Genomic DNA, 14,604 nt, shown 5'->3' on the forward strand with positions numbered 1-14,604 from the left:
TGGGAAGAGAAACAAATAAAATCCTTTTTTTTCTCACTTCCTACAGAAGTCTTGTTATTCACACCCCAGGAGCAACAGAGAAGCCACTTTCAAATCACATATTCACGTCACCAAGTATCTCACAACTAGAAAGCTCGCTACTGAAGTGGTGACAAGTTCCCCATTTAGCCATATGGCACAGAAGAAATACAGCTCCAGACAGAGCTTTCTCCAGCCCACTGCCTTTGGGAAAGCCTCATTCTTTGCAGTCTTATGTTCACATCACTCTTAAGCCATACAGGGTAGGGCCACAAGATATCCAAGTGTCTAGCATACACTCCCAAGGCTTGAACACCTCTATGAAAAGGAGTAGCACCATCAGGTACACGCAGATGGCTTGCAAAACGCATCGCTTTCACATTGACTGGAGGTTGTTATCCTGTGTATCTATTTGAGCCTGTTTTCTAAATGAAAGACATGCTGGTACATTCATGTGATCATGCAGTCTAGGTCTGCCTCACTTCTAAGTGTAAATTTTAAAATGTTCTCCCCTCTACACACACTCTTTATAATTCAGTGTATTTCAGATTGGGCAGATGCTCATTTTGTTCCTAAAACACATTTAATGAGGTTTCCATGATCTAAACACCTGGCAAAAGGGCTCTGTGCAGCCTTAATACTTTCCTAACCCTGTGTTAAATTTGTCCTAGTGTTGCATATAGCATAATTCTGCAGTCATGTCAGCTATTCAGGTAATGCTAGAATGTCGTCATTATGGTTTGTGTCAACAGCATGATCTGTATGTACCTTGTAATCATTCTGGTGTTGGGTTGCAAAGGTCCTCGGACTCTTCATTTGGCCGAGTCTAATTCTGTCCCCTTCACAAAGATCTAGAGTTACACTAAGTAGAGGCTGACATTTACATGAGACACTAGGACTGCTAGAGTGACTCACCAAGGTAAAACCTTGGCTATATATTTTCAAGGGCATGAGCTGTACAGTGCCGACATTTCCGCTGACCTGCTGTAGAAAGCCTCTGTGCTTAGCAGCTGAGCAAGGCAAACACGGACCAAGGGGCACATCACGCATGGAGCTCAGCAGGACTCAGGAACAGGATCTCAGGAGCCTGAAAACAGGTAGTTAAAGAAGCCTGGAGCAACCACTTTTAACTTAAAGGAGACACATCAGAAGAAAACAGCTATCTCGGAGTGACCTTCCAGTGTTTCCTTGGAAGCTGAATGACCTCCTCTCATTTTTACTGCTATGTTGGACAGCCACATCCACAGCCACATATACAAGATAGCTTTGCACTCACACAGGAACCCACTGTTTCACTCACATGAAACCAATTAGTAGTAGCAGGGCTGGTCAGCATGGCAGCCAGAGTCCAAATGCTCTCAACACATATACTCTCCTAAATTCACTCCGCCCTTTAAAGCAGCACCTGCCACCATGTCCGGCACACCTGAAAGTCTCCTTGTTTAGTAAATAACCTGAGCCTCGGTGTCACTAGGTCTCAATTAAAACCAGGCAGTCCAGACTAAAACAGTGACTGTTCCGGTGAAGAAGCTTATAAACGTTTTATCTATTCCCATGAACTCTCATGCAAATCCAATATGAATAGTGAAAGCATCCAACACACTCATGAGAAGCAAACTGTGAAATGAAAGGACCACAGAACACAAGAGGAGAACAGAGCATCTACCATAAACCATGCACGTGAAGGATGAGTTTGTCTACAAACCAGGGTGCTGCAAGCAACGTGAATTTCAAGGATGGTTTTTGCTTTAAACAGCAGACACCTACGGCAGCCAAGCACAAACAGACTTCCCAACGATGGGGTCTGCCATGGCAGAAGGTCTTAGCACTAATCATCACATTGAAGAACTAATGCCACGCAACTGAGTGAGTGTCTTGAGCACAAATTCATGTTAGTGCTATCTCTGTGTAGTGCTAAAGTTCAGGGCCTGTTTTATCATGGCTGGAAACTTGTCAGAAGCTGTTCTTATTCAGTTCAGTAGACCAACCTCTCTCCAAGATCTTGTTTCTCACTCCCAATAAGGTCTGTCCAGCCTTTCTGAGCAAGCTTCCTGAAGCACCTCACTGCACTTTGATCTTAAACCACAGCCTGCCGCAGTCCCACCTCTCACCACTTCACTTACTACGGGGCACATCTGTGCCTTCTGTTTCTGTGCACGTCTTGCCCGATTGATTGATGATTGCCCGATTGATGATTGCTGACTGATCATGGACTTGGAGATAGAGTGGAACAACCAAGAGTGATGGCATTTCTGCAGGAGAACTGTGTCTTTTATTGTACAGAAAAAAAAGGGGGCACAGATTCCCCAATGCAGGGTTGTTAATGCTGTTTCAGTTGTATGAGGTGATCTTTAAAGCAGGCATGTCAGCCCAGGAACTCCTTTCACAGTCTGCACATATCTGATTTTTCACTGCCCTTTTTCTTTGGAGGAAAACCAGAAAAAACAAATCAGCCAGTTTTACAGGTCCTGAAAACTGACTGTACTGACCATTACCTGATAGACTGCAAGGAGGCAACGCAAACAGCATCGCAGGGATCTGTGGTGGAGTACAGCCAGGACTGGTTTGCGGCAGGAGCCTGGGGCAACTCAGTAACATTGGCTTCCCATGCCCTCCTCCCACATCCAAGGGCTTGGGATTATCCAGCAGTCCTTGCATCACAGCACAGCCCTGTTGATGGCCACATGGCATAACCTTGGACAGGAGCCATTCTTGACTGCTTGAGAGATACTTATAACTCAAGAGCAACAGGCAGAAATATGAAGGCCATGGGTGGTCCAAGTACATATGCAACCACTTTGCTGGATCAGGGCCAAGGGTAACATACTGCAGGTTTGGATGAAACACACAGTGACATGTTCTCGTCAGAGATGTCTGACTGCCTTACAGCAGCCCATTGTCTCACGTGCCTGCCTGCAGTTGTCACACGGCTACACCAGTCAAACCCAACTAGACCTCAAAATATCCCTCCCTGTAATCAGTTATGACTGGTTTGGAGAGTGACAGAAAGCAGGAGAGAGAGAGAACAGATCTCAAATAAATTATTTGGACCAAACGGCTATACAAAGCCTCTGGAGAGTTCAGATGCATATACTGATTTTATCCGATGAGATGAGGGCTTTTATAGCCTACTGACCCATCCAAGGTAACTAAATCCTCGTCTGTTGAGGTGCCTCCATATCTCTACACCATGCACCTATCTGTATCTCTACAAATATGTCTCCAAGACAGGATGACAGTCAGCTAGAAGACCCCAAATTTGAAGTTACTCCACCTATCGTGTTACAAATGCTGTAAGTACCAAACAATACCATACTGAACCGGGACCATCAAGTGTAGGATCCAGACCCTGAAGAAACACATACATTTGACCTAGAGCACTGTCAGGGTGCAGAGAAAAAACTGTAACCTTAAGTAGAGACTTCTTACCTGCCAAGCCATGACCACTCACATCTGGTTCCTAGCAGGCTGCAAACCCAAAGCAAAACTGCCACAAAGGCAATGGTTCAACATGCGAGGAGCTCACAAGGGGACAGTTACAGTGGCCTTAGCAACTGATCACTAAACAACAAACAACAGCTTTGAAACCATCTGCTAATACCTTAAGGTAGTGTTTGCATGACCACAGACACATACAGGCACAAACACAGAACTTGGCACTACATGACAACATCAGCTACCAGACAGCGTAGAATAAGGCTCTGAATTTGATGCCACATGTGCTAAGAGTGGGAGAGGGTGAATGGCTGGCTTACTGCATGGGGACCGCAAATTCCAGGGCACCCTTTAGCAAGTCAGCAACTCAGGAGTGTTGCATCACACCCAACAGATCAGCAGGGGACATATATTGCTCCTACAGCCTGCACAAAGTCAGTTCCGTTATTTCCGTGCCTCCTCCTTGCTGACAAACCAGGCTGAACTCCTTCCCCGCAGCTGTAGCTCAAGGCAGACAGACGTAGGAGCACTGTCTCCACGTCTCACACGTGCTGCTGTCTCTCAGTCTGGAGCCACATTTTTAATATTCACTCCAGAAGCGGAGCGTATGACAACAGCACTGCTGCTGCTGCAAGTTATTTATCGAGACCGGCATTTTTACTGATGCAACTGTGCACATGAGAAACAGCAACATGAGATCGTTAGCCCGCAGTACTGCACCAAGAAAAATCTCTCTTGCTGTAGTAAAAGGGAAACAAAGACAAAATCTGTAAACCCTTTATTAATGAGCTACCAGTAGCTACTTTTTTGCATCAATCCAGTATGCTACAGTCCTTATCGAGAAGGAGCTGGTAGCTGGTTTATGAGGTACCATTGTCACTTCAGCTAAAGTAACAATGATTTTCTTTAGACTCTTCCATCCTGATGCAGAAAAACCCTAATACCACCACGGAGCCAGGTTTCACATGTGACTTGGGTCTTCTGCAAAGGTCCGTATCAATAACCTTGGTTCAATGGCTCCATGTTCTGGAGGTGACCAGAGCCTACTCTCAAATACTAAGGATGCTTCTACGTCCTCTGGCACATACCACTTGCTCTCCTACCAGCGTATGTTCAGTTCACAAAACAGAGTGATCACTGTGTTGTAAGGAAAAGGAGATAGATAGTTCTAACCACACTGACTTATGTTTGTCTCTCCAGGTTCATAGGGTAAATCCAAAGGTTACGCCTCCTTACAAGTCTCAGCATCCTGGCAGGGCCAGAGGAATGTCACAGTAAGTGCAAACATTTTTGAGTCAAGTATATTCCCACTCCTAAAATCTCTGTCTCCATCTTGCCCTGTTTATTTCCCCCCCACCCCACTAGGAAAAAGTGGAAAGCCACCAGTGTTTTGCTGACCATTGGTTCCTCAGCCAATTAAGTCTCTAGCAGCTGTTCAGTCCCCCAGAGTTACACCACTTTAATTCAGCCATCATCTATTGACCCTCAAAGAGTAGGTTACACATTTTAAAACTCCTGTTTATAGCAGTTTAGAAATATTTTGCAAGCATTGGCTCAAGCACATCTTCAGCAAGTGACTAAGAGGCAAGGGTCATCATAAATGTTGATATCTGGACCCTAAGCTCTGGAAAAGAGCTTTCTGGCTTAGAATATTTCCTAGCCAGAATTGCTAAGAGAATTGATGGAGCAGGAGACAGGGCTGGAAATGCTCAAGGGGCTGCCACACAGCTTAGCCATTTGTCAGCCTACTTCAAAGATTCACTTCAGAACAGATAGTTGATTTAGAGCACATACTTGGTCAAGAGCTACCTAGAGACAGACTTACATCTTAACTCAGGCTGAGAGGGAAAGAGCTGATCACTTCAGTTATTCCAGAGAAAAAACATATTATAAAAAAGACCAGTGCCACAGCAAACCAAACCCAAGCACTTCAGTTGCACATTTATATGCAGGACACATGGTTCAAAAGCCAAATGAGACAGATATGAGCGCACATCAACACTCCACCATGGAACAAGGACATATCTTGCACTGCAAGATATCTTAAAACTGCCTTTCTTGCTTAACCAGAGACCTTATTGTAACCTCTGCATCAGCTGAGCTTTAAAGGAGGATGTCAGGACAGAGGACCAAAGTTCCTGCTCATTTCTCTACCTCATTGTAGTTACCACATACACCACACACACAGAAGCCAAGAAAAGCTAGACCTGGGATCAACTAAATCAGGCAGGGATCTCTGTGGAAGGGGACAACTACTGGCAAGCAACACTGATCACAGAGACAAGATGCGGACAATTAATTGGCTTATAGCTCTAAGACCAGCAACACTTACCAGTTATCAGATCCTCTTTCCACTATCTTGGTGTTCACAGTCCAGGGAGGCATTTACTCTCTGAGCACTTGAATGGAGACTCTCCACGGGGTATTTATTAGGCTGGCACGTGAACAACAGATAAAACACTCTGGCATCTTCTTCTGTGTCAAAGTGAAGTGCCAGCAACACAGCTGGGTTTCTGCATATGAGAAATTGAAGCTGTACCAATCACTTTTCTTTGCTATATAGATGCAGAGTCCCTCGGCGAGCCTGACCGGGTCTGCCTATGGAAGCACGCCTGTGTTTACAAAGGTAAAGAGCACAGGCTGTCTGAACAATGTAGCTTGTTCTGCAGCTACTAGCAGTAGATTTTGAGTTTTCTTGCTCCATCAGAAGGTATTTTGAGGCTGGAACATTGGTTCATTTACAATTCAAAAAAGCCAGCATGCTTCATTAGTGATGCTATCAAACTAACATCTTAATTGGTAAACAATCCAGACACACAGAACCACTTACGTGAATTCATCTCATTTATTTCCTACAAAGGAGGCTGAAGTGGAAACCTCTCATAGTAACCTCCTTTATTATACTCTATCCACTGGAACAGATGTTTTTCCTGCATTTGTATCTTTATTTAAATGCATAAGCAAGCTAAAGCCTTTTAATGAACACTGGTCTACAGGTGAAAAAACGTCTGTTCACAACCCGCCTGCAAATGCGTTTAGAATTAAATCAACTATTCTAAGTAAAATAAAAATACAGGCACGAGATCATCATCTTCCCTGAAGGATGTATCATCCCGCAATAACTGCTTCAATGGGGAAATATTTACGTCAGCCATTTAATACCAATTTTCCTTCCTCCAGGGCCTACAAAACATAAGAGCTACGAAAGGTCAATTAGTGGTATTTGAATGTCGCATTCGCGCTACACCCACCTTACAGGTTCACTGGTACAGAGAATATGATCCGATAATAGACTCTGCTGATTTCCGAATACTACGAAAAAGTAGGTATTGCTACGTCTGTTTGATGTGCAGGAATTTTATTGGGACAGTGGAAAGACAGGAACAAGAACTGCTATAAAAAGTAGGAGATCGTACGTGTTCGTAGAGCGGCGTTAAGTTTACCAGTGTCAAATGAGCTGAAGCCCCAGACTGCTGTACGGAGCCCGTGCTTCCTCTGGCAACACATGAGATCAGGCACAGCGGGAGGAGATTGCCACGCTGTTAGTTATTAATTAAAGTATTACTGAGCCTTGGAGGTATTGTCACCTTATATTATAACTACTGATGAACGCAGGGAAAAAAATAAAAATATAAGCACATTTTAAACAATTTATGATACTCCCAGGCATGAGGTCATAGCTCCAGTGGGCCAAATTCACAGCAACTAACTCCAAAGTCAGTGGAGCTCTTTGTGTATCACCTCAGTGAAGAGGTGTTTGTACCCTCAGGTTCCAGCCAAACCTGAGCCTCCCCTTTCCAGATGGTATTTCTCTTGACAGACAGAAAGGGAGATGGACCCTTTGTAACCAGGGTGACAGCTGAGGTGGGAAAGAAGGTGAGGGCTGAAGGTCTTTCTTCCATTCTGGCATTATAACCATTTAATTTTTTCTTCTCTTATTTTGAGCAGAGGCTTGTTCATCAGCAGCTCCTGGTAAGTATACTGCATGTTTTTTATTAGACATCTCGTCGGTTAATCACCCCAAGCTTAGTTTTTCCCACCTCATCCAAGATAAAACAATAGTGTTCAAAGGGGAGCCAGCAGACAGCATTCAGTGCCAGGCTGAGAGCTTTCGAGTTCTTCCTTTTCACACAAGCACCTGAAAGGCCCTGATTTATTTCACTACACAATGAAATAGATATCGACCCTTTTACATCCAGTCAAGGAAGAGTACCCTATGTGTTAAGGGAAAACATATCAACCATTCTGACCTGTGATCTTTCCTGGGGTTTAAACTTGTGTAAGAAAAGACAGAATTTAGCAAAAAAAAATGCGCCTTGTTTCCTTAAAGCCACAGGTAGAAAGATCCTTCCCTCACCTCTGCTCCTTCTGAATCCCTTGGATTCCTATGCCCTTGACATCACTTTTTTGTACTTTATTGCTGTCAAGCCCCATCACCAGGTAGCAGTCCTTCTGCAAGGACCAATTCCTACAAGTTAACATTTGGCTTTTATGGTACAACAGCATGCCTGAATTTGTCATTTCAGAGGAAGTCTGCACCCTGGTTATCACAGAAGCTTTTCCAGAAGACTCTGGAATATTTAAATGTGTTGCTGAAAATGAATTTGGATCTGCAGCATCCAGTGCACGTCTCTCTGTTTCCCCAGGTAAGCACATGGATCTCTGAGCTGAGTAACTAAGCGTGAGAGAATTTGCTGCTGCTCAGCATCAGAGTCACAGATATTTGCCAAGCAGAAGCCAGACCCAAACACTTTTGCAGGCTAACGAGAAGAGAAACGCCCCAAAAATGCACTCTGCTTGGGTACTTCTCAAAGCTGGATGCAAGTTGTCCTGCATTTCTGCTTTTGGCCCCTCTTCCTCCTGGGTCAAGGATGACAAGGTGGAGATGATGTTCTCTCTCACAGAGGAGTCTCATCCCTGAGCTTCACCCCTCCAGGGACCCCAGCTCAGCCCAACACATCAGCTGTATCTACGCCTTGTATATTGTAACACATGACTTGTCTAAGAGTCATCTCCAAACAGAACAGCACCTTGCATATAAACCAAAGCTCACCAGTCCCGGTGAGAAGTCACGTTTGGCTAATGCAGCTGTGCAGGCTTTGGTCTATGCAGACCCCGGGCAGGTTGAACTCTCATCCACCTGCACAGACATACCAGTTTCCCTTCCTGTTACTGCAGCACGCTGTACTGGTGAACCACCACTGCTTTCTACCTGACTTGTGGACAATTCTACTTCCAGGGGCAAAAGAGCTGGAAAGCTTTGCAGGTGCTGCCCACAGGCCAGCTGTGCAAGCCACCATGAAGAAATCCACCTTCCCTAGGAGCAGCCAAACAGGAGCCAAGGACCGAGATGCAGCTGGCCTGGTGTCCTACAGCACAGACACCCCAGGGCTGGGCAGACGAGCAGAAGCCACAAACTTCAGCCAGATGAACTCCAACAGCGAAGCTGAAGATTTTCATGGAGCTTATGAGAATTCGCCTCAGGCTTCACCTCTGCGGTAAGACGAAGAGAAAATCACATCCCTGGGTTAGTTTTACACAACACTTAGGGGATGAACTTTCTAGCAACCCTGAAAAATACAACTTGCAAATGCAAAGCTCCCGTGCCCCATACCCTAACAGGGAAAACATGCATATGCAGTAACCTGAGCTGTTTGCCTACATGACAATGGGAACATGTAACACCAGCCCAGCTACAGAACAGCGCAGGCTCCATTTGGCAAAGTATGTAACTATCTAAAGGCTCAAGTAAGTGCCTAGTAGTATTTTCAGAAGTGCTTATCGGTAAGTAACTTCAAAAGCATCACCTCAAATAATTAGCCTCTAGAAGACCTTTGGCTCCACAGCAGAGCATGAGGCAAAGATTGCAGTACCTGGGAAATTTCAAGGTACAATTCTGTTGCCACCACCTTCCTCTGTAACCTTGGCCAAGTGGCATCACCTCACATTTCTGTTTCTCATTCTGTAAGACAGCAATAGAACTCGAGATCCTGTAAGCGTGGGGCAGAATGTACCTGCACAGCGCTCTGTGGAGGAAAAGTACTGAACCAGTGACCCATGGACAGAATGAAAACTGTCCCACGCCACAGTAGGGACACTCCTCACCCAAGAGGTCGAGATTTTCCCCCAAGAATAAAGTGTTCCCTCTTAAAACAAGACTCTGCCCCAAATGCAGCTCTCAGGTAGCTTTGTACTTACTGCATTATTAGTTATTCTGTTTAATTGTTCCAGAGAAACAAAACGAGTTAGAACTCGCATCTTAGCAATTCCATCCCGAATTTTGGTAGTGTTTCTCAGGTGTTTATGGGCATAATGAAGACCTCAAATGGTGACAGTTGAAAGGTCCAAGCCCTGCCCTACAGAGGAGTTTCCTCAGTCCTCTTTGTGAAGGGCAGAGCTGTGAGGCAGACGTGTGCCCCCTGTCTCAGCCGAATGCCAGCGCAGCGTTGCAGCGATACTGTTACACCGTGTGTAAAAGGCTGTCCGTGACAGAAAGCATTCTCTGTGTTGCAGATTATTTTTGGATGTACTCAACCACTTTAACTAAACTGGTTATTTTAACAATTCTGAACATCGTCCTCCAAATTCACTACAGGAGAGAACATATTTCAGTATAGATTTCTCCATGCACAGGAATTTTTTTGCTAAATCACTGAGTAAAAATGGGTTTGCTTCAATAACCACAGATCGCTAAGAGGAGGCTCTCAGCTTCAAAGCCTTCCATGAAATCCAGGCTTGCTCCAGGGAAATCAGCTGGGGCCCTAAGCAGACCCCACTGCAGAGTCAAAACCCTGGCTGAAACTATCTTGTAGTGTGATGAAATGAAAAAAAATGAAAGCCTTTTATAAAATCTCTGGCATAATTACCTCTTGGAAGGAATGGGGCAGTAGGAGCCCTTTTAATACAGGACTAGTTTTCCATCCTCTCCAGATTTCTCAAAGGCAGCAAGAAGCCTGTATTTTGGCTTTTGTAACAAGCAACCTGTAGGGAGGCTCTTTTAGATGATACTTGCTGCTTAGGATGACTACTTGTAAAGTTTATTGCCTGCAGCAGTACCAGTGAGCTGTGGTTGCACTTTTATAGTTCTGGGTAGTTTGAAATGCAGTGCCTGATGTCCTGCATGAAGGGATATAACATACCATCAAAATCAGCTATAAGGGATATAACATACCATCAAAATCAGCTATGTAATAGCTTTTAAAAATTTGGGTTATATAAAACATTAACTAGCGTGTAGAGCTGCAGAGGGCTTTCGATTCACAGCAATGCTGGACCAGATTTTGGGAGGCATTTACACATCTCAAGACACACTGAGAAAACTATCAAAATTTCTAGATATCCCCATCTAAGGGCATTTAAATACCTTTAAAGCCCGTGGTCTTGTTGCTACTTGCTTTGAAACATCATTATGCATGGGACACAACATTGTAAACGTTGCTGTTACCTCAAACTAAGCAATCATCTCTAATGACGAGCTGTAAAATAACTGTCTTGTTAGACAGATTTAGCCATATAACTCTCATGTAGCATATGTGGTTGCAACTGTATTACCAAAGACAAAAAGAAATACCAACAAAGGCTGTGATGACAGAACAAAGATATTACTGGGAGTAACTATAAAATTAATGAAGTCTTTGTACTCATACTTCTCCAAATTATTTCTTAGCAGCAGCCACTCTACAAAAGCTAGAAAATGCACTTCTAGAAGACTGCCACCACCAGCTACTCCTTTCTGAGCCCCTTTATACCTGCAGCTTACAGTGTCCTTCTCAACAGCCTCAAAGAAGCAAAACAAAATCTACACTGATTTTTAACTGTATTAAAGGAACTTAATCCAAGTAAAAGAAGAGGCTTCAGGCACTAAGCATACTGACAGTTATACTTTTAGGTAGCTTTTAAGATTTCTTAATATATAAGCAAAAGATTCTTAACTTTTTTCTAGCTATTTGTTGCTGTATGACTCGAGCAACTAGGAGAACCCGATCAGACACGTGTCACCATTCATAGAAAGTCAACTGAAGCAGTACAGAAATGCTGGTCTCTACCACCTCGCAGTGCTGGGCAGAGTACTATTAAGTTACCCTAGCACAGGCTGTGAGATTTATTCCTCTGCCTTTATCAGTTCAGCTTCTAGTTCTTTCAATTTTTTTCCTACCTTCTGGATCTCACGTTTTTCTGTTCCTTCTCTTTCATGCAAGTCGTCCTAGTTGCATCCAGCCTTTCCAGTGCATAAAGCTGTCCTTAAACTAATGCCTTGCAGCCAACTTCGGTTCTGAAACAAGCACACTGCACCCTCATTGAGCCGATGGGAAGCCAGGGAGCCTGTCTGAGCACAGGCTCTGACCTTTAGCATGCCCACAGCTTCCCGCAGGGCAAAGGATCATGCTACGGTTACCTTTTTTTTACGTACTCTACTCTCTCTGTGCACACTACAGATTTTTTTTTTAAAACTTAAAAAGCAAATAACCTCTCCAACAACCAGGGACACACATCCTCCCTTCCTCCCCTTCATCACGAGGAATTTAAATAAATCAGCACTCAATTAACACCTGCTAGGTAGAATTCCTTCACAAATGGTGGGGCTGATGTTTAAATACAAACATTAAATGGGGATTAACTCTTCGACGCTCGCTGTGCTGAAAGACTCCCCCGTACAGTGAAGGGAGAGAAGAGGCACCGGAGAGCCCACAGGCTGCGGTTGCCAAAGTATAATTAAGATACTTAAAAGACTATAATGTTATTTTAAGATGCAATTAAGCATTGAAGCCTTTGATTAAAGGGATACAAATCACCTAATCTGCCATCAGAATCTGTTGCTCTTCTGGTGGAAACAGCTTTTAACCCAAGTAAATATCTGTAATAATACACACAAACAGCAAAACATCGTCAAATAATATTTTACCCCCAAGTATGTTTTGCGTTATTGAGTTTATGACTCTTCAGACACCCACCCGATCATTTGTTTCCCCACCACCGCTCTTGGTTAAGCCCTGTACGAGTGCAAAGGTGCAGGTGGCCCCGGCTCCGGCGGAGGGCTGGGATGTGCTTCTGGTCGTTACCGAAATAACATTTACATCTGGCTTTCAGGTATCTGTGGCCTTTAAGTACACAGCCTTAAAGCAGTAACTGAGTTTTATCACTACAGAGGCAATTAGCTACAGCCAATTAGTAAACGAAGAAAGAAGAAATTTCACTGAGATAACGAAGCGGATTTAGGGGAATTTCACCTTATTGCAGCACTTTCCTCGCTGCTCTCTGACTGCTGTGATGGGCAAAAAACCTGCTTTTCTGTTCCATAGCTGTCGACTTCTGCAATTCTTCCCCTCCTCCCTGAACACCCCTGAACACAGGGATGCAGCCGGGAGCGGGGGAGGCGAGCGACAGCGCTGAGCGTGAGCCCTTCACCGAGGGGGGACCGGGGGAGGGAGCCGGGGGAGGGAGCCGGCCGGGGCATGGACGCGGGGGTAGCGCGGAGCCCCGGGCAGCCGCGCAGGCAGGTTTTAGCGCTGCCCAGGCGGTGATTTGCTGACCACGGGCAGCTGCCCAAACCCCGGGCTCCGGCCCTTAAAGGTGTCCCCTCCAGGCCGGGGGAGACTCTTATTCTGACAGCGGTGCAGGCAGGAGGACGGGCAGGGGACAGGCAGGTCCCGCCGTGTCATCTGCTGGCAGCACACTAAAGCCTCTGGTCTCCTAACGCTACGCAGAGGGCTACTATGACAGTCCGGGTCAGTGAATGACGGTCCCTTCCCAAAGTACGGGTTAAAGCGCAGGTGACAACTTCTAGGCTGTAGGTAAGGTGCTGGGGTTTGGGGTTTTTTTTTCCACGTCCCTTTTTACTTGGGAGCTGGTTAGGGAGCACGGTGTGAGAAATGGCAATGCGCTGGGTGATGCGGAGACGAAAACGCACCTTTAAGGTGCGCTGCTGTCAAAGGTAACGTGGGAGGCAACAGAGGGGGGAAAAATGTTTTTTTAAGAAGCAAAGTGTCTCTATTATTACCTACTGTTTTCATCTTGTAAGGTCAAAAGTCTCTTTGGGTTTATTTCATTTTTTTCACCCAAATCAAGGTGGAATCATTTGAGGAAATATATAACTTTTCCGTTGCTGTGACAAGGGAATCTGTGCATCGTATCCTAAGTGCAGTATTCTAGAAAACAAAGTAAATGCTGGTTTCTGTACACAGCCTGTAGATAAAAGTGAATGAATTTATACATTGGTAGTGACATAAAAATGGCATAAAGACAAGATTCAATGAGTTTTCTGCACCAGTGAATGAGAACATAGTGTGGACATGCTCCAAAAACTTGAGCCAGCTTCATATTCCAAGAACATAACAAGGGGAAAGTTAGGGAATTTTTACTAGAAAACCTATGTTTACATACAGTTAGTTTACAACTAATATTGATAATTACCTTTAGGAAATGAAAGCCTTAAATCTTTAAAACGAGACCGATGGATGTCTTCAGTTGATCTCCCCCCACGGGGAATTTATGACCTGGTGGAGCCCTTCTTCGGGCTTTCCAATGAGAGGAATACAATATACTGTGTATATATAGCAGCGAAACAGCTGATCTCAGTGGGGCAAGATTACAATTTTTTCCAGCACATGTAACTGTGTGGATTTATATTCTCATTTTTTTATTAGTAGCTTTACGTTTATTTTGGGGGGTTATTTATTTATCCTGAAAGCTGTTTGTCAGTTTTAACAAACTTGCACAGTTCACTGTAATGAAGCTTTCCTGGTTTTTGAGTTGATGGAAAAACTGGGTTCAAATATCAAGAACCTGCAAAATAAATGCAAGATCTCTGAGCAGCTCAGCTTGCCCTGCTTTATCCTGCAGCTATGTCATTCGGGCAATTATTAGCCCTAATAGCAAATCTCAGGAAATCAAATGGAGCAGCACAGTCCTTGGCATTCCAATCCCAAAGCTCAATTGGATATAAAAAGCTCTGAATTCAAAAAGCATTGGAGAAGAAATCAGGATATTTGGTTTCAAAGGTTTAGTTTTAGGCTTAAAAGAAAGTGGAACCTGTTTGATGCTTCCCTATGGTGTAAGGAATTTCTTGGCCCAAATAGCCAATTCTCCAAGTAACAGTACATTCAGTATTTTGACAGGGCACAAAACTGCAGGCTCCAGAGATCTTTAGTTAAG

At 44.4% G+C, this 14,604-nt stretch overlaps 2 protein-coding genes across 23 annotated transcripts in view; one reads left to right on the top strand and one right to left on the bottom strand.

Annotated features, from left to right (window-relative positions):
* Window positions 1-12,293, bottom strand: part of KLHL3 (kelch like family member 3) — a 118,174-nt gene extending 105,881 nt beyond the window's left edge. For 7 of the 18 annotated variants that reach the window (XM_068409564.1, XM_068409565.1, XM_068409572.1 and 4 more), the window contains exon 1: window positions 5,786-6,103. The gene's annotated coding sequence lies outside the window, so the exon portion shown is untranslated. Of the gene's footprint in view, window positions 1-5,785; window positions 6,117-9,326; window positions 9,480-11,608 lie in introns of those variants that run through there. The other 11 variants (XM_068409558.1, XM_068409579.1, XM_068409557.1 and 8 more) reach the window with 9 other exon arrangements.
* MYOT (myotilin) overlaps window positions 1-14,604 on the top strand; it is a 31,800-nt gene that overhangs the window by 5,451 nt on the left and 11,745 nt on the right. The window contains exons 2-7 of one of the 5 annotated variants that reach the window (XM_068409551.1): window positions 4,654-4,727; window positions 6,017-6,079; window positions 6,634-6,775; window positions 7,402-7,425; window positions 7,980-8,099; window positions 8,693-8,951. In XM_068409551.1, coding sequence (XP_068265652.1) covers window positions 6,017-6,079; window positions 6,634-6,775; window positions 7,402-7,425; window positions 7,980-8,099; window positions 8,693-8,951 — 608 coding nt within the window. In that variant the 5' untranslated portion in view covers window positions 4,654-4,727. Of the gene's footprint in view, window positions 1-4,653; window positions 4,728-6,016; window positions 6,080-6,633; window positions 6,776-7,401; window positions 7,426-7,979; window positions 8,100-8,692; window positions 8,952-13,042; window positions 13,245-14,604 lie in introns of those variants that run through there. The other 4 variants (XM_068409552.1, XM_068409554.1, XM_068409555.1 and 1 more) reach the window with 4 other exon arrangements.

The sequence above is a fragment of the Nyctibius grandis genome, chromosome 10 (genome assembly GCF_013368605.1).
Source record: "Nyctibius grandis isolate bNycGra1 chromosome 10, bNycGra1.pri, whole genome shotgun sequence".
Classification (NCBI taxonomy): Eukaryota; Metazoa; Chordata; class Aves; order Nyctibiiformes; family Nyctibiidae; genus Nyctibius; species Nyctibius grandis.